This window comes from Nesoenas mayeri, assembly GCF_963082525.1.
Source record: "Nesoenas mayeri genome assembly, chromosome: 1".
In the NCBI taxonomy this organism is placed as follows: domain Eukaryota; kingdom Metazoa; phylum Chordata; class Aves; order Columbiformes; family Columbidae; genus Nesoenas; species Nesoenas mayeri.
Window position 1 is genome coordinate 44684975 of NC_137541.1, and position 23377 is coordinate 44708351.

General features: G+C 36.6%; 1 protein-coding gene across 1 annotated transcript; it reads right to left on the reverse strand.

The window, feature by feature from the left end:
- Window positions 1–1055: 1055 nt before the first annotated feature.
- NEDD1 (NEDD1 gamma-tubulin ring complex targeting factor) lies at window positions 1056–22545 on the reverse strand (the record flags this gene model as incomplete). Its single annotated transcript, XM_080353329.1, has 14 exons — window positions 1056–1177; window positions 1882–1948; window positions 4221–4377; window positions 4662–4818; window positions 5536–5759; window positions 6226–6270; window positions 6461–6592; window positions 9274–9460; window positions 10399–10600; window positions 11627–11856; window positions 17517–17657; window positions 18843–18959; window positions 20431–20525; window positions 22410–22545. 14 exons carry the CDS (start codon window positions 22543–22545, stop codon window positions 1073–1075), a joined length of 1995 nt encoding a protein of 664 aa, XP_080209455.1. The 3' UTR covers window positions 1056–1072.
- Window positions 22546–23377: the final 832 nt, after the last annotated feature.

Sequence of the window (23377 nt, forward strand, 5' to 3'; positions counted from 1 at the left end):
TGAACTTCAGCAGTCAGGACTCCATATTGAGCTTCGTTTCAGAAATGTTTACACACTAGTATGACATCGTTATGCTACTGAAGTAATGATTTCTCTTTCATGTTTATGTTGATCATACAACTAAGACACTAGTTAGATTTGGTATGCAGCTGTCTCAAAAAGGCCGCAATGATACTAATCCAAAAAGATTCAAACCAATACAACTGCTCAATATTAAGTGTTGTCCACTACAAATGAAAAGGAGGGGGAGAGGGGGCAAAAAATGCTCAAGATAAGGACTGAAAGACCGCATTTACACAGTGCTACATTATTCATGGCTGGATATGAAGTCTAAAGTTGCATTCAAATTGGACAAGCTGTGACAATATTCAAATAAATGTAAATAAAAAGAGCTCTAGTTTCATAGCTAAAGTTGTAACAAAAATCTCATTGTGCGGTTGAAGTAGCATTTGCAACATCAAAGTTCAGAGCAGACAAGCACAAATTTCAGACTTACAAATATAATAAGAAATATCACGGCACTGAATTTGGGAGTATTTTCAAGCTCTAGTTTTACTCAGAATAGAAGTGTTGCCAACTGAATAAAGTGAATACTGTACTTTTCAGCTCCTTATAAACAAGGCTCCACATCATGTAGATGAGCTTTTTCTCCCCTTTTTCTCCAAGAAAAATATCAGAAAGGCAAGACACAATGATTGTTTCTGACCGCAGTAGATAGAAAAGTACTTATATCAAAAAATTCTTACAGAAAAGGCATCTGTCCTGGTTTGATTTTGTTTACAAAAAGGCACTTCGCATATTGCTAAAACTCTGATAATGTACTTATCCTTTTCGTTTTTCTGTTAGAAGGACGTATTTCAAGGTGGTTAGCAGGACTAGGCAAACATTCTTTACACAGTGTTTATCTGCTACAAATTTTATAATTATCTATAGTATCTTAGACCATTAATACAGAATAAAATATTAATGTTCAAAATGATAGCAGTTCTTCGTACAATACTTCAGTAATGATGGATGATCTGTCATAAGCCTGTAGTGAGTTCATGCTAATAAAATTAGCAGTGTAAATCTCTCAGAAGTGAGTCCTCAGTCTTTTGTTTTCCTCTCGTAGTCTCTCTATTTCAGCTACTAAGCTTTCATTTACAGAATATCTTTCAAGTAAAGCGTGCATTTCATTCTAGAGAAAAGAAAAGAAGCCAAATCAGCGGCTATGAAGTTAATTATTCCACTTTTAGACTACCCATTTTCATATCCCTTTTGAAAGTTAAATAACCCAGATAATACTGTTTTTAAAAACTTTTCAAAAGAAAAGTGAGACTTTTTTTTTATCCTGACATACAGTATTTTGATCATTAATACATTAGTGAATATTTTATCAAAGGATATTTTGCACTTCTTCGGGATTAGAATCTACTAATGCAGGTTCCGTTAAAATGTTCAGTATCGAGACAAGGTCTTTTTAATGTAGATCAAAAGAACAAAGATTCATAAAAGGTGAAGTTAAAGAACACCGAATACGGTTCTGTATGCATGCGCTACCTGTAAGTGAAGCTTTCTATTTGAATTCCATCTATCTCCTCCTTACCCCAGCTCTTGGTCCTTTCCAAAGGACAGTTGCATTTGTTTCCCTTTTGTCTTTTTATAACTCCTGAAATATGGAATTCAGGAGACCTACCCAATGCATATCTTCCCTTTATTTAGCAAGCATAAACCAGTTTAACGGATTCCAATTCATAGTTCCCCCTCCTTCCCATCCAGTCCTCCCTTTATTGCTCTTAATAAGCAAAATTTATTTCAGTTTTGAGAAAAGATGTTGGACATGCCTTGGTATTAATAAAAATAAAAACTTAATTTCTTTCTCCCCATGCTCTTTGTACATACCATCTGCATATGGAACTGCTTGATCATCTCCACTTGCAAATTCACAATATCTCGATGACACGCTTCTCTGGGGGAAGAATTTCAAAAGGACAATACTTAGTTTTAGTTAGGAAACACTAATTCTTTCCAGTCCTCAGCACACAGAACTCCACACCTTCTCACCTTCACAACACTGTGAAACATGAGTCTAAAAATCTTTAAGCCATGAAATGTACTCCTCCACCACTTTTTTTCTGGAATACTTTGTTATGACATTGACTTCCATAATGACCATTTTCCAGTGTACAGAAAGACTTAGGATTTTTTTGTTTGGAAATACATAAATATGTGGTGACTGAGATTTTTTTTTTGCTTGCAAGCTGTAAACATCTGTCATTTTTATCATTCAAAGCTGATTTTCAATCCCTTGATCACAAGTATCACAGAGAAATATATTTACCTGCAACTGAAAATACAGCTTTTCAGTACATTGCTTTCAGCACTCTTTTTTTTAAGACGGCCCAAAACATAAACTGTGACAAATGATACATCATCCTCCAACACACAGAATGTTCCAGGTCAGTCTACATAAGAAGTGTTGTTCAGGAATTAATGAATTTGTCAGTTCATGGACAACTCTTCTATGCTATAAGAACCAAGGTTGGAAATACCCTCTGAACGCTACACTAATACAAGTGTTCCAGATGCTGAGGAAGAAAAAGGAGAACAGCTCACAAAAAAGCAGGTGAGCTCATATGCGCTTCCTGACCAGCACATCACAGTGCAGTCTTCTGAGACCAAATACTGTGCGATGGGTATATTTCTTATGTAGACACACACAAAGACCTTGTTTCATTCTCCTTTCCTAAAACATATAGCAAACCCAAACAGAATATATTCTTCACTTTCTATTTCTACAGGTTATTGTGCTTCAGAACTCCTATGGGAGGCAAACAATCTTCTTTGGGGTATCGTGTACAGATGCCAGCCGGCATCTTAGAAACCCAAAGGTGTTGGTCACCTCCCAAACACAGAAAACTCAAGGAACAAGCAGCTTTTTGGAACCAAATGAGTTATTTATTCCTCCTGGTCCTTTTCTAATCTTCTTGGGTTTTACCCCATTACCTGAAGACGAATGAGTTTCAGGCAAGTGTGATAAAATTCCCTTCCTCAGATTCCAGAGGGTAAAAGATATTCCTATCAATGAGAAGCTTGCAATGTCTCCTTTCCCTCTTACTGACCTCAATACAATAAATCTCTTACATTCAATTTGAATGTATCCACAATTTACAACTGGGAAAGGGGCCAGCAGGGCCTTCCAGCCACTCCAGAAGTGTGGGTCAGAAGAGAAACGACATCTCTGAGGCTCCAGATCTCAGATACTGGAAGCACAGGACTGACAGGCATACCTTCCAACACTGGGATGCCTGAACACAGACTCGAAAGAAAAGCATCTGTGATCCGCAGACTGCATTTTAAGCCTTGCGGAAGTTACGGTTCTTAATCAGATGTGTGATTATTCCCCAAAAAATCCCAGGGGAGTTTTACTATACTATGTTTTTATTTAAGGACTTTTAATAACATTCAATGTGTTTTTTCTGTTGACAGATCCAGAACAGCTGCAGCACAGGGATCTACTAAGCTAGTTTTGCATTGCTTTTTGTCATCAAGACAGCAATACTTCCCCTGTCTAGCAATTCTTTCCTCCTCCACCATCTCAGCCAACCTATTTCATCTTAAACATGGGTTGGAAAGCAATCCCCTACATAGAATTCTCTCCACTGCTCCATCTCCTTCAAACTCCACTCTGAATCCATGTTAATTTGACTTACTACTTCCCTGACAAGTGGAACTTTAGTTAGATATCCACAAACACAAAGTAATCCCACACCAATCATCATTTACACCAGACATTATTTTCATGTAAAGCTTCAGCAGTAGAAATACACACAGTATTCCACCTCATACATGCCAAGCTAACAACAATCAAAATCAATACAAGTCAACTGTCTAGACATCCTGGGACACGGGATAAGCGGGGCAGATTGGGGGAAGAAATCAGCACAAGGCTTCACAAAAGCAGTAAGGACCTTGTTATGCAGATAAATTGACCAGCTGAGAAGTATTCAAACACTCATTCTGAAAACATTAGCAAAGCCATGCATTAACAGCCATCAGAGACAGTCTAATTAGTCATCAGAGCTACTAAAAACGAAGTATCATACCTAGATTTCCAAGATTAGGGCTATTAATGGCATCATTTTCTAGTACAAGTAGAAATTTGTTAAAGTAGATGCCAAAACATCTTACTAAGAAAACATGTAATTGAAAAGAAAAACGTTCTGCAGGAACACCAGTACCTGAAGTCATCCATTGTTTCTTGTATCATATTCTGAATGAAGTTTATTTGGATTGATGTCAGAGGTGCATTTGGTCTGCTGCTCCCAATGGTTTCTGCTATTTTTTCTGACAGTGAACTTGCAACTCCAGCAGTGACAGGTGATGTTATCTTTGGACCTTAGTAATTAAATAAAGATTTTCAAAAAGAGTCAGTGTAATAGGAAGGATTTTTTGTCTTGAGGCTTGTCAATATTTTATCTCAAATATTACTCAGTAAAAAAAATAAATTAGACTTAGAATGACTCTTTTCAGGGGCAACTAGAGAGGTTCTGGGAGAACTAACTGGATTTACAGAAGAATCAAGATCAGATGTTCTATTTTAGTGCTAAGGCCATTTAATCAGGTTTCACATCCACTCACAATCAACCACGCCTAAGACTGAGCCAAAATGATAAACTTACTTGTTGAGGTAGTACCATTTACTGGTAGATCATATGCAGGATGGGCCTGAATATTCTTCACTAGTCTCTCATTTGTATCAGGAGCCTTTACAGGAGTGGATGATGGTGGAGGACTTAAAGTAACAGATTCTGCACTTGATGAGCTTGATTTTGAAAGCTGAGAATAAAAATAATAATTTAAAAAAATACTATGAACTCGTTATAATTATCTAATTGTGCCTGAAGACTAAGTTTTCAGGAACACACCTTCAGTCACATTTGCTTTTAGGAATCTGCTGACAAATATATGTTTTTCATTTTCTAGCAAGACATCTTAAAAATGGATTGCTAAAATATTCAAAATTGTCTCAAGTGTGCACACACAGAAAAGAGTGAAACACCCAGAGGCCTCACATCAAACATTATGTGACAAAGTTATAAACATCATTCCTAGCAAACCTGAACTTCTCAAAAGCAATAAAGGCAGCAAGGGTCTCTGCAGAGATAACTCAAGAAGGAAGAAGAGGGTGATGGAGAACAGGGAAAGAAGAGGGTGGAATTGACCTAGTATACCACCATCAATCATGCTGGTGCAACCAACTGATGATCACTCTTGATTTTCTAGAAAAATCAAAATATTTCTTAGGCCAGCCCAGTTTTGTTTCATGCAAACTTTTGTAACCTGAGCTTATTTAAGAGAAACATACATTTATCTTGCATTGCTGAAGGCCGACGCACTTAAAACTGCACAACACTATACGGGCTTGTGTCAATAGTGTGCACAGAGTTGCAAAATAAGATTAGATGGGACACTACTAAGGATTTTTCCTTCAAGTAGCAGTATACTGTCAAGCTTCTAAAACAATGTCTCATAACAAGAATTAGTATAGCATACCTGCTTCAAGACTTCTTTAGATTCTTGCTTTCCAAGATTTATTTTCTTAGTGTCAGTCTCTAGATGTCCTTCCTCTTCTTTAACTGGAGACCCCACAAGTGCATGTAATGGGCTGGACCGTATTCCCTGTGCACTACTGCCCACAGGGTTCCTTTTTACTGGTAAGGCAGTGGTGAACTGCGGGAGAAAATCCAAACCCAGAAGGTAGGACTGAAAATCTAGAGCTAAAGTGAAAAGTGAAGGGTGAAACACACAGATCAAACAACAAACACATACACCCCAAACCAAACCCACAATTAAAATGTCTGCGCAGCCCCACAAATGAACAAAATAACCCAAGCAAGCAAAACCAAATAAACAAAAACCAAAAATGCACCCCACAAAAAACAAATCCTTAAATCAAACTTATGCTGTCATTGTCTTTATGAAAGTAATAAAGCACAAAAAGCCTCTACAGATCCCTATAAATTGCACAAAGGAAAAAGCAAAATCACTTTAGGACTTTATTTCCTTTTACCATGTTGTGTCTTAGCTCCTCAACATGTTAGACAATTTCTAGAAGAGTTTGTTTCAGTGCCTACTTTCATAGTTCGTTTATTTTCAGTGGCATGACAAAATCAGTGTGCAAGAACTAGGCAGGCCTCCAAAGGCCTACCACTGACAAAGAAAAATATACCGAAATTATGTTACCATCTCCTTTTCCTTGAGGATCTTCATTCGCTTTACTTCCAATATCTACAAAATACCAGAACAAAAAGTGCTTATTAAATGAAACCTACGTTGATATTTGTATCATTGCATCAAGTTAATAATCAAAACCAAGTTAAAATATAAGTAGGTGCGGCAGTAGGTAATACACAGATATCAAAACACCATGCTATATACACATGAATGATGCTTCACAAATTTCAGTATTAGAACTTACCGTCTCTGACTGGAGAAAACACATCTCCAAAACTACTCCGACCCAAATCATCAACATTATTTAAAGCAGCACTTTTCCCATGATCTGTTTCTTTAGATGGAATCACATCCAAGCTGCAACTATGAGGAAAGCCTTAAAAGGGCAACAACATTCAGTTAGTAATTTATGTTTTCCAAAAATAACATATCATCCCTAAACAATATCACAGAAAGCATAACGCCCAGTAAGCACTCTAGAATCTTCTACAGATTCCAGTTAGAGGGTCAATGTTAACATCCCCATTTGGGTTGTAATCACAGGTGAATAACTAAAAGCTAAGTTACCTATTAAGAAAAATAAGATATAATTGAATTCCTCTCCTCTTTTTAAAAGAGAAAGTTGTTAAACCAGAGAATGCACCCGTTTTCAGAAAAATCTACATGAGAGATGCAGCAAATTTATGATGTATCAGGTGAAATGAAGACTAGTGAATGCATCTTCTGCTAAGAAGGTGACCACATTCAGATGATCAAAATTTACATTTATTCTGCAAGAAGAGAAATCTGCTTTGCTCTAGCCATTAGGCATTTTAAGGGTATTTCTATGAAAGACCTATTCTAAAGCTTACCTGATGTTAGGATAGTCTCTACTTGTTTCTAATATTAGGAAGTCAGTTACAGTTACAGACAAAAGAAACTTGTTCTTCGACCTTTGCACACCACCCTCAAGCCCCATCCCTGGCCCAATCCAGGAGATAAAAGTTCTCTTTTGTATGCATGGTAGCAGGGACAGTTGTCTGCATAATGGAAGCGTATCCTGAGTCCAAAAAAAACCCCCAGTAATTATCCAAAGCACAGTTTTAGATGAGGAATCCATGGAGAAATGAACTGAACTGCTAGGATAACCATCTAAATAACTTCCACGATTTACTATGTTTGAAAACCAGATCAGGTCTGTAAGGAAGCCACTACTGCGTCCTCACTGATCTCCTAAATCTAAAAGTGCCTAAATTTTGCTTGTGTGAGTTAAGATCTATGCAAAGTACATTAGTGTCATGCAATACATAAATCTCCTATACATACAATGGCTTTATTTAAAAAAAAAAGAAACAAACCATCATTCATAAAACCTGTAACTACTTCTCAATGTGGGATTACTTGTTCAAGTGATGCAAATGTGACTGGGTAGATGACTACAATTACTGATGTCTAAGTATTTACATAAAATGCAATTTGAGTCAGGTTTCAGATTTCATTTCTAAATGTATTAATATATCACGTTTTCCACTCCTTAAGATATCAGTTGTGACACACACATAGGATTGCACTTGCTAGTTAAGTAAATACTTGGTGCACTGAGTCAAACTAGAATCACAGTACCAACCTGTGCCAGAACCTACAGAGGATCTGCACGGAAAAAGCATAATAAAAAATAGGGCAAAGTGTCCTGTATATTTTTACAAATTCCCAGTAATCTAAATGTAGGAATTACCTAAACCAGAAGACAAATATTAAATAGAAGTTTACGGGAAGCCAGATCAAAGTGCATCCAAACTTCTCATCACTTTCTGGATTCGTTTACACTTTTGTACTTTAAAATATCTGTGAGAAAAACCCACAGGCCATTTATAAGCCATATGAACAGGTGGGGGATTTTTTGTTTGTTTTAAATATGCCATCAGACCACTCTACTAAATGTCCCTATTTCTCCAAAGTTAAAGCCCATATTCAGGGTCTAGAAGACCTTCCCCAGAACAAATGCAGTTTGTGGTCTCTCAGCCATTCTCATTTTTAAGTTAAAGACCTTCTGAAGCATTCAGAGGTCTTTACCTCTAAAGTGAACATTCAGTTTAATGAAAAATATTTCTTTTACTTGGTAAACCTTTATATTCTTAAAACACTTTTTTATTATGAACAGTCCTATTTAAGGGGTAACAGCCACTACATCATCAAATAAAGATAATAAATCACATATTTTAACTAAAATAAAATTTTCCACACCATTCAGTAATGTTGATTAGCGATACTTCTTGCATATATACGAAGCATTCTACTTCACCTCATACTTCACTGCATACCCAAGGGAGGTCATTAATACACATCCCTAAGGACTGCAGTGGCTATTGCCTAATTACTGTTGCTAAATGTATTTCTCCTTATTTAAAAAGGGATGGAAAAAGTGCTGTTACTTTAAAATGAACTGAGGATTTTTTTCAAGAACCAAACCAGTGTTAGCTATTTGACCATATTTTGAGAACTCTTCAATTAAATAAAATTTTACGAATACATTTCACACACTGTCAGAATTTTTAGAATAATGCTGAGAATTCTTATAAAGAACTTGTTAATTTCAGAAGCATAAATAGCAAGTACAGTTATACAACTAATTATACTTACAACTATATTTAACATCTTTCCTATCACGTGATATTGGAATCGTGCCTCATACAAATAAAAAAAAAAGTTCAGTTCTCACTTGGGTTTTTGGCCTAGGGTTTTTTTTTTTTCCCTGTGGTTGGTTTGGTTGGTAATGTTTTCTTGTTGTTCTTTGGTTGTTTTTTTAGAATAGGTCTGTTACTCCTGTCTATTAATGGAATTACAAACCATTAGCTCTACATTCCATACAGACATTGTGTCAGAAAACACACCACGTATATAAGGATAATCTACATGACAAAACGCAAAAGACCATTCCTGGAGGTGCTCAAAAGACACACAGATGAGGTTCTTAGGAACATGGTAGACTTGGCAGTGCTGGGTTAGTGGTTGGACTCGATGATCTTAAAGGTCTTTTCCAACCAAAATGATTCTATGATTCCATGAAGATGACAATACCTGTTTTCTCTTGAAGAACCTCTCCTCCCTTATTCTCACTTGGCAATGTCAGATGAGGTGAAACTGTTGCTGATGCTTGAGAGGCAACATTTTTTATGCCAATATTTTGAATTCCTCCAGGATTACTACCAGCTTTGACTTCTGCTTTTTTGGATACAGGTTTATTTGAAGAACCTGTAAGGTTAGACTGAAGAAAAAAGTAGAACAAATTAAGAGAAGTTATTATTGCTTCAGCTAAAAGTAAAAATATATGCCAATATTCTTTCTGTTTCAAAATACTAAAAAATTCAGTTCAAGTTGCAAAGGTTGCCTAGGAGATATGCCTTTACAAATACAAAAAAAAACTTAACTTCAAAGAACATGTGAAACACCTGTATTATTACATGAATACTGTGTGGACCTGCAAAAGAACAGCAACAGAATTTAAAGTAACAAAGAAGTGACCTGGCGTGAGCTATTAATAATTTTTATCCTAGGCACAGGAAAAAGAAGAGATTACATTGTTAGGGCCTCCAAATAGTAAAGGAATAGTCAATTATAGCAGCAAGTGTGCTGGAAGAAGAGGAAAGTCTCTGAGCATTAAAGAATCCACTTCAAAGGTTACTTCCATCTCCACTGAATTGATGTGTGAATTTGCTGGACAGAGTAGAGCTTAATTAAGTCTTGGAAGAACCTCGTAAGACTCCTCTATTATTTAATCAACTTCTACACTGTTTATATATGTCTGCAAAAGACCATATATAAGACCATGAAAAATACCTCAAGAGAGGCAGCTATGTCTCTTCCTCTTAAGTGGACGGGCCATGACAGACCCTTCGGCTACAGCCTGCAAATGAATCTAAGTTGTCACAGACTGAGCTGCAATGGCAGCATATTCACCAACAGGAAATTTAAGACTAAAGTTTTATTCACTTCTACACTGAGGCTAGAGGTGGCGGGAATTCCACATTAAAACCCCCCAAAATAGCACTTAGGACTGAGCAGTTTATAATTTCTGTGTTGGTATGAACCACTTCTGTTGGCATCTACAATGTTTAGAAATCGAATGCTAAGTCTTTTTTTAGAACTTCTGCTTTGATTTCACTAACCTGCATATCGAGCAATTAAAATGAAAGGTTTTTTTACCTTGGAAAAAGTGCTACTGAACTGAAGACGTATGCATTTCACACAGCCTTTGTGAGCAATAACTCTTTTCACTGGTGATGTCAATTGTCTTAAGTCATACTGGCAGATTTTTCCCCGGGAACATCCTATAGCCAAAGTAGTACCATCAGGCATGAAGTCTACTGTTGTCAGAGGAAAATCAGCTACTATTGTTGTCAGTAATCTTCAAATGGGAGAAAGGACAGGATAAAGAAGCTTTTAGAGTTCAAAAGTTAGACTATTCAGAACAGAGTACCTAAAAAAAAAATACATATATATATATATCAAACCTTTCATAATTCAACTACAGGTCTGTAGTTCCACTTCTCTGGTGCCAGGTAAATTCAGTTAATTACATTAGAGAACAGTGGATTAGGTTAGTGAAATATCTTAGAAAATAGTGGATTAAGTGCTTATGCTTAACAAATTAAATACTGCATATGCTCCAAAATATTTCACCAGGTGAGGATCAAAATGCCTTCATAACAGCAGTTGTGACACGTAAATTATTTACTGTTATCGTAATTTCCAGTAACAATCATACTACCTACATCTTCTAGCTTCCCAAGCCCATCAACTCCAGCCGTCCCCCACCTCTAGGAAGAACTCCAGGTCTTAGCTTGCATTCTACTGCACACCCTCCAAACCAAAGCCAGACTCCTGCTTTCATTCAGCTGCAGTGAAAGTACCACCCACGCTAGAACCAAAATTCTATGAAACCACTTGCCATCCTACCCTCTTACTAAACAGGCCCGTAATTCCTGCCTTTTCAGCCAATATCCTCCCACATTTAAGGCTCTCTATCTCAGCAGCTCTGTGCATGTTACCACAGTTACGTCTTGTACCCTGAACTAAAAAAGCAGCCAAGCCAAAGCTCAGGTGGCTACAGGTCCTCATGGAGCTACTTGCTCTGTATCAACAAGCAAAGCCCATATACAAGCACTTAGGAGGGGTCATTTGTCTGTAGCACCTCAGTCAGTTCCTGCCTGCCCTGGGTTTTTCTGGTTGTTTGCTTGGGGCTTTTGTTTTGTTTTAAATAAAAAAGCAAAAAAGACTATGGAGCAGGTTATCCAGCAGTGATACACCAACCGCTTCAACTGCTCTGAATGTGGTCTGAGTTAAGTATTTCATCTTACCATTCAACATGCTTTTTCAGTTTATAAAAACCAAATAAAGATCCTATAAAAATCGAGGTCTTTAATATACTCACTTTTTACTTGAAGTGTCATAGAGAATAATTCTTTTATCCAAACCTACAGTTACAAGCAGCAGCTTATTGACTGGAGAAAAGCAGATTTCCGAAGCTGGTGCTTTATGAGTGTTTTCAAAATTATGATACGGGTTCTGGCTATTTACATCCCACAGAGTTACATTGCCACTGTCAGAAACACTGCCCAGCAAGGATTTCTTAAAGGATGAATATTTCAAGTGTCGAATAGGCTGTAAAACAGACATAAAAAATGAACCATAATACCACTATTAAACACCACATTAAATTATTTTATAAACATGCAAACACATTAGGAATACACTTCTTACATTAAGTTAAAGTAGTTCACAAAAGCTGGCCACTCTGAAAAACAACAGTAATAGTAATAATAATAAAATGTTCATTTGGCATTACAATGTCATTTTTGCATGTGAGCTGATCAGCAAAATGAAGAACAAGGGGAGATGGGGGAAACAAGCAAACAAAACTTCTGGAAAAGTTTATTGATTTTTCAGCATATCATGCCATCATACATATTACCAAAAAAAAAAAATAAAAATCACAAACCACCACAGAAAAAAAAACCACCAACCACTACATCTGAAATTAAATGAGCAGAAAGCTACATGATTTCACCAATTGGTCTCCTGCCAAGAATGTTAAACTTAAATCCCCTCCACTGATTTCAAGTACTTGGACATAAGCCAATTTGATAAGACACAGACTACAGAGTTATGCAATTATGTAGGTCCTGCAGAAGAACAGACTTCACCCTGTGAGCCAGGACCACAGAAGAGCATAACATGCCCGGTTTAATACACACAGTCGTGCTACCACAGAACCATGTAATACAGGAACTTAAATTACCTTTCAGAAGCAGCTAAGTATTTTGTTTCCACCATATTGTTTCAAAGGATCTTTCCGATTATAAAGCAGCCACCGTACCTTCTTTCAGCCTTTATTTTGATATAAAAAGTTAGTGAGACTCCGTCTCCAAAGACTGTGTTTTTGTTACCATCACAATCTCTTTGCAACACTCTCAGTTCAAATCTTTCTTGAATATGGACAACTAAAATCCTACAGGATCCTCAAAACATTTTGCTACTACCTTTAACAAAGGCTGTAACACTTCCTCCGTTTTGTACTGTAAATACTTGTCCTGACACATCCTACACTGCAATTTCCTTTTTGTGATCCAATCTGTTTTGGTTGCTCATTGCCATTTTATGATCAAGACACCCAAGTTCTTCTTTCCCTTCAGAATTTTCAAATCCTAGCCTGATACGAAAAGCCTCAGTTGTAACCTGAGTCTGATAGCTTCATTTCTATACTGCCACAGTTGTTCTCATGTCTATTATTTCAATCATTTTTAGATACTGTCAAAATCCTCCCTCATTCGGACAATACCTTCCAACTTCCTCACATCATAACCATTACTGAAAATATTAAGATTATATATCAATAAACCAAACAAATATTGTTCTTTTGTTATCACCTACTGTCTTCTTTCTTACAGCCAGTTTCTTACCCATCCTCAAGTCCTTCCTAAAGCTCCATCCTCTCTAACATTTTCTCACAAGGCACTGAATCAAGTGCTTTACTCAAGTCCAGACAGATGAAAGCCATTACATTTGTCTGAAAATGCTCTCAAAAAGCTCTTATATTATTCTAGTATAATCCATGTCACAAAGCACTGTACTGGATTTTGTCCTGTTTCTCTCTTTAACTTCATAGTAATGGAGATATTTGTTGGTTTGTATGCTTCCAAGATAATTTCTAGCCCCTATATTGCATGTCTTGCTGGACGCCTAATTGCTCCACAAAGAAGTGTCACATCCTCAACTGCATATCCAAATATGACAGAAGATGACTGTTAATAATCAATATGGTCCTCTACTGGGCATGACAGAGGCATTTTTATCAGCATTTTTCTGTTTATTTATATTAAAAAAAAAAAAATTGAGAGACTCGGGAGTAGCAGTTTCAATTATGTACATGATCTACATGAGAAACATATGTGTCCCTCACAGTTCTCTCACTTCTTCAGCTCCAAATACCTTCCTTACTGCCCTAGCATCTGCTCTTGTTCTATTTTCTCCCTCCTCTGTCCTCCTGCCCACCAAGAAAACTCTCTTCTAGCTCTCCTCAAACCTCCCTTGCTATCCTACCAAGTCTCCCATCTTTTTTTCTTGAGTTTTTCCTTCAAATCTCACAGGCCTAAGGCAAGTTCTCCATTTTTTTAATATACATATTAATATCTTCCCCATATTACCTCTGTTCCCCACTTCTCATTGAAGTCATAGTGTTTCCTCAGAGCAACTCCACAGTTTAATTTCAGGTTGCCAATGAAGGAGGTGCAAGGTGTGAGGAAGCTCCTACTCACTCCTCCCTTTCACTGAATCAGGTTAGCAACAAACTTCACTGGCAATAAAGCAATTGCTCCATCAGACTCAAGGAACAGAGGCACTTAAATCCATGCACACTTTTATGAGACAGTCTGATGCATCATATTGGCAGCCCTGACAGATCGAGTTTCAAATTCTTGCCCAGACAGCTGGAGGCATGAAAGAACCTCATTTCTGAAAGGCTGCTAGACAAGACAAAACTAAGACATTTCTCCTCCCAGTAGTGATTCACTATATTTGAAGTTTTCTAACAAAAAAAAACAACAAACAAAAAAACCCCACAAACAACAAAAAAACAACCAACCTAACAAAAAACTTTATCTGAGAAACATCTGGGTGAAAAAATACAGCTTTAAGCTTAGCACAGTTAAAACCAGCAGACAACCAAGCTTCACATGTGAAAGCATCGAGTATTAAGATGCAGGTAGTCAAAGCATATCACTTACAACAAGTCCTAGCTACCTTTTCCTCATTTCCCATCCATAATCGAAGCAAATTAGAAACTGTATTTTAGAATGAGAATAGGTTTCATGAAGTAGCATTCTGTCTTTACCTTTAAAATACTGACTAAATTCTGCATGAATTTTGTAACACCATGAATATAACAACATGCTATTGAGTGTTCACTGGAGTGTTCACTGTGCTATACTATCTTTTTGTCTTAGTTGAGATTGGAGTAGATTTTCCATGGAAAATAAAAGTACATTTCATCTTTAAGCTTCACAGTAAGGCAGGCAAACAAGAAACAGAGCACTTCAGAAAATGGTTGGTCCATTGCTAAGAAAGACTTGTTACACTCAGGGTTTTTCGCTGCCAGAAAAACAGTGAGAAGCTCAAAATCAAACCAAAAACAGTCTAGCATCATTGATTACCTTGCTTAAAGATAGCAGTTTCTTAATCTCCTTTACACCTTAGCAAGCCTTATAAGTGTGAAGGCGGATGTAAACATAGCCGATAGTCTTCAGCTTCTAAAGCTGTTTCACTGTATGGAGTGACTAGAACTCATCACACTTCTTTACAAACCAGCCAGCTGTTCAAACAACTAAACTAAATCCTGTTGCTAGGAAAATAGCACCAGGCAGTGAAGACTTGAACAAACATTATGTTTTGAAACAAACCTTAATTCATCCTCACAACAGCAAACAGATAAGAATTGGGTAGGCTAAATGAATACCAACAGCAAAGACAAATTATGGGATCTGCAAACAACCCTGTGCAAGAATTCAACTCTAATAAAGCACAAAGGTGTTTCTAAATCAAAATCAATTAATAGAATATAGGCTGATACTCATATGAAAGGAAAATTGTTTAAAGTCACAGAAAGCACTGCGACCTTGGGCTATTCTACTACTTGTGAAATCTATACAGTATCAGAAATTAACTGGCAAGGAAATTACATTCCATCATGATGAATCAAAGAAAGACAAAGTAAATGTTATAAGGTTAGTTTGACCTCACATTCTTCAGTTGTAAAAAAGTTACTAGGGAGTGTTGACCCTTACTAATCCAGACAGCCAGTGCCAGGATCACGCAGGACAACATACAGTGCATCTATTCAAGCTTACTCTTGGAAAACTGGGCCCCTAAACTATAAATCAAGTACAGGCTTTTTAAATTTAACAGAATTACATCTTCAGATATTTGCTTCACTGCACAATTAATCCTGCAATTCTCTACAAGTACCAATTAAAACCCCAAACCAAAAATAAAGCTATTTTTGCACCTAAGAGCAAAGATAATTTTTAGGATATAAAGTAAGCTGATAAACTGGGACATCCATGTAGCCATCCCATTACACAATTATAGCTTGACTCCATTTAAATTAAGGCTGCAATCAAATAACTGCCCCCCATTTAGAAAATGTTAAAGGCCCTTCAGAAAGTGAATAGTAGCTCTGTTCTAACAATTACTTTGATTTAACACTTCAAATATCTTTATCCATCTTAAAGGTCACTCGGTTTTGCAGCAGGCCTCTTGATTTTATCTGCCAAAATAGCTATTCACTGCATCACTTATTCCTAATCACTTTTTGGTGGAAAGAGTTGAATATATCAAACAGGTTGATGCAAATCATCCTCAGACGAGGATTCATCTTCCAATTAACTGGCAACATAGTGCCCACTCTGGATATTCACCTCAGCTGTGTAATCCAGCCATGGGTATCCCTGCAGATCCTGCCTCGCATACACATTTTTCATAAGATCATAACAATCAAACCAGAAAAATGATCTGACTATACAGATGGATTTCTAAGACCAAACCAAGTATGAAGTACAATTTTGCTTCACTATAAGTATGAGACTATGGTGATGGATCAAAGACACTGCAGCACCTAAGAGGAGAGACAGTTTGAATTTAATAGAGATTTTTCAACAAAAAGTGTACCACAATTCCCGTGATGCTATAAAGTTGTAATAGATTCTTCATCAAGTTATATTGTTCATGCCAGACAGGAGAAAAATTTAACTTCACACTCTATCTACAATCTAGGACTGAATAAAGCTGTTGCAGTAACAGAAAATGAGTAAGTCACAACTTCAGGATTCCTTGTGACATTAAAGGTCAGGTTTACAACCAAAGTAATGTCTCTGCAACCCCTAGGCAGCTCTTACCTCTGTACAAAATGTCTCAGTAAACAAATAAAAGAATCCCCAAAACACAAACACTTGGTTGTGCCCAAGACAACATTCATACTAAGAACGTACACTGGAACTTCTGATGGGACAACACAGCTCATTTGCTACTGCAGATGTCTTTACATCAAGGGAATTCCCCTAATGATACCCTCTAATGCTCCAGTATCTTTCAAGTCTGCAAAAATAAATGACAGTGGAAACCCCTACCAAAGCCCTTAAGTAGTAGTACACATGCTTTGTGTTTGTCTTTTGCCCAGTTTTCCTTCAAACTAGTTATCCAAAAATCTCACCTAAACACCTAAGTAGGTAATTAAAATCTCATTGCTTTTCTCTTTGAGCAGCTGTGGAATTTTAATCTCCAGATTAAATAAATTTATTTTTTCTAAATGCAGGCTTATATTCACCCCTACTGTACAGACGGCTCTATTCAGTTGTAAATCTGATTACTTTGCGTAAATCAGAGCCCAGACTACATGGTCTTTGTTCTTTGCAACAACATACACTGAGTTGTGCATTGAAATCCTGCTTTGGTTTACAAAGCTGACTGGTTTTTGTTCAGTTCTAAGATGTGTAGAAGTTTGTTCTTGAGGAATTAGCATCTACAAAGTAAAATGTGCTGTAACCTGTATAGAAGTAAAAGTACTTGAGAAATTTGTATTTCAATGTTACTTATTATTTAAGACTAGAATACACACAATAGTCTGTTTGTCCCTTTCTGTAAGTGTGCTCTTGATAAATAAAAGGAAACAGACTAGCAAAACTTAAAAGCTCTTGATACATACTTGCAGTTTCTAAAGGCTGCAAATTCAAGCTTCATACCTGAAAGGAACTTAAAACTGATAAGCCTACCTGACGGCTGCCGTGACCAAAGGGAGTACTTGATAAATTGGTGGTAACGCTGTGCAGGATGATTTCACCACTCAAAGATCCAGAAGCAATGTAGCAATCGTTCCAATTATATGTAACACAGGTGACTTCATCTTTATGATCCTGTGGGGGAGAGAGGTTAGAGGGAGAGGGTTGAAGACATAACCATATTCCTTCCTAATCTGTGCTTTTGGAGAAAAACTTCGGCTTGGTTTTTTTTTCTGACCATCTGTAACTCAAATAATATTTTTAAATGTTATTATTTAGTATCTCAGAAAACAGCAGCAGAACATACTGAAGATCAGCCATTATATTTTAACCACTGTCTGTTTTCAGAAAAGCGTTTTAATAAATTAATAAATATTATGCTCTAATTATATACAATATTTTAATAAGATAACCATAGAGATATGTACCACAGGTGTCACTAATGTTATTTTAAAAGTTAAATCTTCCAGAAACTAGTGATATTTGAATATGCTTTCTGTTCATCTGATATACTACTGCCAAATTCCCCTTCTGTCACTTTTAGCATTAATACATTTATTTATCAAATAGCTTTTCAGTATAATCATTTGTAATGATGACATGTTTACTGAACATACAGGGGAAGACAATCACGTACGTCTAGCCCGGAAAGAATAAAAATACATTTAAAGTATTGTATTAGCTACTTAGTAGTTTTGTTTCAAACTGTGCCTTTAAAAATCCAAGAAAAAAGAACAGAGCAAAGCTAAAGTTCTACAGTCTCTTTAACAGCGGTACTAAGAGAGGTCAAATCATCTGCTGAAGGCATCATGGAAATAAACTAGATAATCCTAAGTTCTGTGCATCATAACAACAGTTATGAACAGGAAATTCACACTGGATCAGTTAGAAGAAGACAACCATGTTCTGGTTTTGCATAACATTAGTTCTACTGCAGTATTCTATAAATACAAAAGCATTTTCTTATTTCAAACATCTGCAATGCTGCCCTTGGAAAAAGTCCCCATCAGAGAATATCAATACAAATTCACAAAATAAGATGCCTATTCTGAAAATTTAAACATCGGTTATTTTAGAATTCTACTCTGAAGACATCAAGTATGCTTGTTAAATTCAGTTTGCTATTTACAGCACACAGAGAACATAAACTTGAACAAGACACATCCCTGTTCCAGCTCCTATTTGTGAACTTGATCCTACAAATACATGACTTAGAGAAAGTTTTTTTTGGTTTGGGGGTTTTGTCTTGTTGTTTGTTTTACAGTTGGCAGCAAAACTTGGAAGTCGTCAAAGTTACAGTTCTTCCTGAGTCAAACTTACCTTAATGCTACGGTAAACCTTTCTGGATTTCAGATCCCAGATATTAACTGTGTTATCAAGGCCTCCACTCACAATATATGAAGAACTAGAATTTAAGCTCACACACGTCTGTTTTGCCTGATGGAGAAGGGGAAAAAAAACATGTTAAAGACAATTAAGGGATTTATTCCTATCTACTTAGAAGCATATTGATGTGTATTTTCATCTTCATCAACAGTCCCGCTGACCAACAGAGCTATTGGTACACTATAGACATTTCCCATCAACAGGTACTTAAAATCCAGATATGTTTAATATACTTTAATATTTAATACTTTTATTAATAAACTCAAATGCTCAAGCTTTCCCATTCCCATTTCAAAATTTTTTAGCACCTTTTCCTTCAATATACATTTTCCCTTTAAATTCTAGCTCTCTAAATTGTAATCACAGGCTTCTATTCAGGTTTTGAGTTTTAAAAAGGATATGCTAAGTTTAGGAAAAAACTCCTTAAAGGAAAATCAAAAAGTTGTCTAAGTCATGTACTTCACATTCCCTAAACATTACACAGAATTTTATAGCAGCAAACCTCATAATTTGATAAAATGATTCTTTTTAAAATAATCACTCAAGTACCAGCTTTCGAAAAAAATGTCAATCTTAATGACAGTCCTACACCGAGGACAAATTATTATTCAGTTCTATCATGTTGAAAATTCACTTTTAAGTTCCTGAGATTTGAATTAAGGAAAAACAAGTCCATCCAATTATTGACATGGTAAAACTGGAAATCATTGCATTAGCTATACATCAGATTTAGTGAAATCTCCAGGACAAACACTCCATCTTTGAAAGCATTTGCTTCAGCAACCTAAAAGTCCAGTTTGAACACCTCTTCAGAAAATTTCCAGTCCAAATTAGCATTACAATACCTACCCAAGGAGAATAATTAGAATGGTTTACAATAGTAACAAGTCATTCAAGTAACCATGTCAAGAGACTCTTCTAAAACCAAGTCCAGCTTTCTGAGGAGTTTATGGTTTATAGCTTGCATTTAACAGGGAAAAAAATAAATAAACAACCACTAAAAACATAACAGAAGTTCTCCTATTTTATTTATTTCCAGAAATTTCTAGTGCATGTAAACTCTGAGAACAACCTTTATATAGACTCTTATGTTTTCCAATGTACAGTCACAGGAATGCAGAATACTGGCAATTCAAGTTGGAAAATGAAGTTCAAACCTGAGCTCTGTTCTGTCACCTACCCATTAGATCAAGGTTGCACCACTGTGCCTTGGGCTGTCACAATGAGGCTCAGCAGGCAAATTCCCCCAGCAGGAAGCCAGCAGCATCAGATGCCAGTGTAACTGCAGTTGTATTTTCTTACTGGTAGAGCTATTTCAGAAGCACTATTCCCCCCACTCGTTAGATGAATTTAATTATATAGGCAAGGAAGTGTCTTCACATACGTGTCATATCTCTACCAATACTAAAATTAAATTGATCCAAATGTTCATAAAATATGCAAAACAGATGTGAAACAAACAGTATACATGGCAAAGTGGGAAAAAAAAAACAAAACAGGGAATGGCATTATTCATACTTACTCCTTCAGCAATTTCAAAGAGTGGAACAGGTTTGCTTTTACAGCTTGAAACAACTATTTTATCACCGGCAGCAGAAGCAGTGACCAGGTATCTATCTTAGTCACAAGTTATGGACCATAATTGTATTATACTGGTGATTAATAAAAGCAACAGCGAGTTTCCCTTACTGAACAAAAGACAGATTGGCTAAACAGTCTAAAGTCTTATACTTTGAAGGGACCTAGAAATAGAAACATAAGGCTATTTTCCAAGCTTCTATTAAGAAGCTCTTGCATTAACTACAGCCCCTGCTTCCCAACACAAGGCAGAGCAATTTCTTTCAGAGAGAAGAGCAGAAGTATCTGGCAGTTATTATTTAAGAGCTCTTTAGTGCTAAGGCAGCTTATCTGGTCTACAGTTTCGTTTCCCCACCACCCCCAAGTAAGAGCCCCATTTATCACTACAGTTCAAAGGAATACCTGTTGCTGTGAGCAGACTATGGATTTAAAGAACAGTCTTGTTCATGACAAATGTTAAACAACATTACCATACAGTTTCTAGAGTCAACGAACATTTGCCAATTTCTCTCTCTCTGCACTAAGATAAACAAAACGCCAAAAGAAACTTTTATAACACTAAGTACCCCAAAGTAGTAAAAAAAAAAAACCACCCTTCAATAAGGAGATACAGATCAGGGCAACTGCCTCTGCACCCTCACCAGACAAACTGGGTAATCCTTTAGATTCCTGTTCTGTACACCTTCAGACCCATTGTGATTTTATATTTGCTTTTTAAGAACACAGGTTAATTGGCTGGATTTAACACCAAAGAGCTGTGAGGCAGATTAGTTCAGGCTACTTCTTTCATTATTTTAAGGCACCATTTTAGCTTACAGAATTATGTAGAACCAAAACCAATGCTTTACCCCTAACAAATTAACCAACATTCAAACCACTTCATTGTTTCAGTTTTGGGGGTGAAGAGGAGACTAGGCAGAAGAAAACATGACAAGACAGACTATTTGTATCTAAAGTTTACTAAACAATATGTGTGTGTGTATACAAAAATACACCTATGCATCAATTTCTCTGTAAGCTCCATAGCTAAAACATTCACTATTGCATTGATTTTGCTCATACAGCCACTTATTTGCAGACTTAAAGGACATTCAGAACTTGCAAAACTTAGTTGTTATGTGCCAGCATCCTGTCCTTCTTTTCCATCAAGATCAGACATCGTCACCTTTTTCCCATGACAGCCATAAGAGCTGTTCACCTGACAGTGTGCTGTTTCCATGGAATTTCTCATATATTCACCTAACACTTGGCACCTCACATAACAGGCTTCCAAGACAGAGGTGAAAAGTCTTAATAGACCAAATCCAGTTTCATGCATAAGAATGGATATTTTCTTATACATCCAACACTTTTATGCTTCGTCTGTAAATGCTGCAAACAGCACAAAGAAAGCCAGTGCCTACAGAGTAAGAGGTAAGCGCACACTACCAAAGACTATCAGAATCACTGAGAAGGTGTTCAAGCAAAACAAACAAAATCTTGCATTACCATTTTCCTCTCTACACTATGTATTTAATTTTACTGCACTAGCAATTGCTTTGTCAAACCTTGGCAGTAAATTAAGCATTGCCTAGAAAGTGAATATTGTAATCAACTATTAAAGAAACAAATTAGTAATCTTTACAGTTGGTAGGCAATTCAAGCATATCATAATCATTAAATAAGTGTTAGCCTCCTAAAGGAAGAGCAACTTCTTCAGAAGCATTTAGCAGCATGAGCTTATTTTGTAAATCACTTCAACACAGAGAACCACATTTTCTTCACAATAGATACAAATCTTGTATATAAAACTGCATATAAAATCCTGTATTCAAAACCGCATCAGGCCTGATTTACAGACACTTTAATTAAAAAAATAAACAAAACAAAACCTAAAATTTTGCAGGACACCCACAAAACTATGGCTGAAACTGTAAAGGATACTATTGCTGGCCCAACATAGTGAGCTGACGGGATGTGAGGGTGCGTGTGGGCTGAACTGCTCCACCACAGTTAGAGACGAGGAATCCCATATTTTAACATCATCTCCTGATGAAGCAAAACGTATGCTTTCTTGCATGGCTGCACCTGTTTTGCAAAAATAAATCAAAAAATGAAATATAAATATATATATATATAACAAAAAGTAAAAGTTTACAACAGGCAACTTGGCAAGTCAAAACTAATTTCATCCATTTGATACTGTTTTATTGATAAATGGGACATTCATTTGGAGAGTTACACACTCAGTACCATTTGGCTGAATATACTACTGAAAGCAGCAGACACTCCACACTCTCGTTACTAGAATTCCTGCAGGAAATGTGTGCTTGCCTTTCCACAAAGGAAAAGCCATGTAAATCAAAAGACTAAAATGATGCTTATATTTCCACAGAGTTTACAGCTGCCTAACGATATCAGGAGTATTTCAAGGACCCGTTTCCCACCAGTAGATGGAGATACACCAGCGAGAATCAAGCCGATTGTTGCAGGGGAAGGCTGGAAGTTTGGATCTAAAGGACTCGTTTCAGCATTCATCTCGCCACCCTAAAGGAGACATCCAAGAATCCTTTAACCTAAATCTTTAACAGTAGAATACGAATGAGAGAATCACTTTTCAACGCAGCTTACAAAAATATATTTAAAAAAAAAAGCCACCACAAATTTGTTGTGACTGACACCGTGTTAAGAGTTAAATCCAACCTAACTGATTCCAGGTTTGCAAAGTTTATTCTCGGCTTTTTACTCTGCGTAATTTTAAACTAGCAACAAGCACGGACTCAAGAGGGAAGCCTTTGCTCTATCTGAAAGCATGGCCACTCTTTAGCCAAAATGTTCCGGGACACTCCTGCACAGGTTTGGGCCACTGATTGCCACGGCCGGGCTGGTTAAGAGCTGCGGAACGCTGGCAC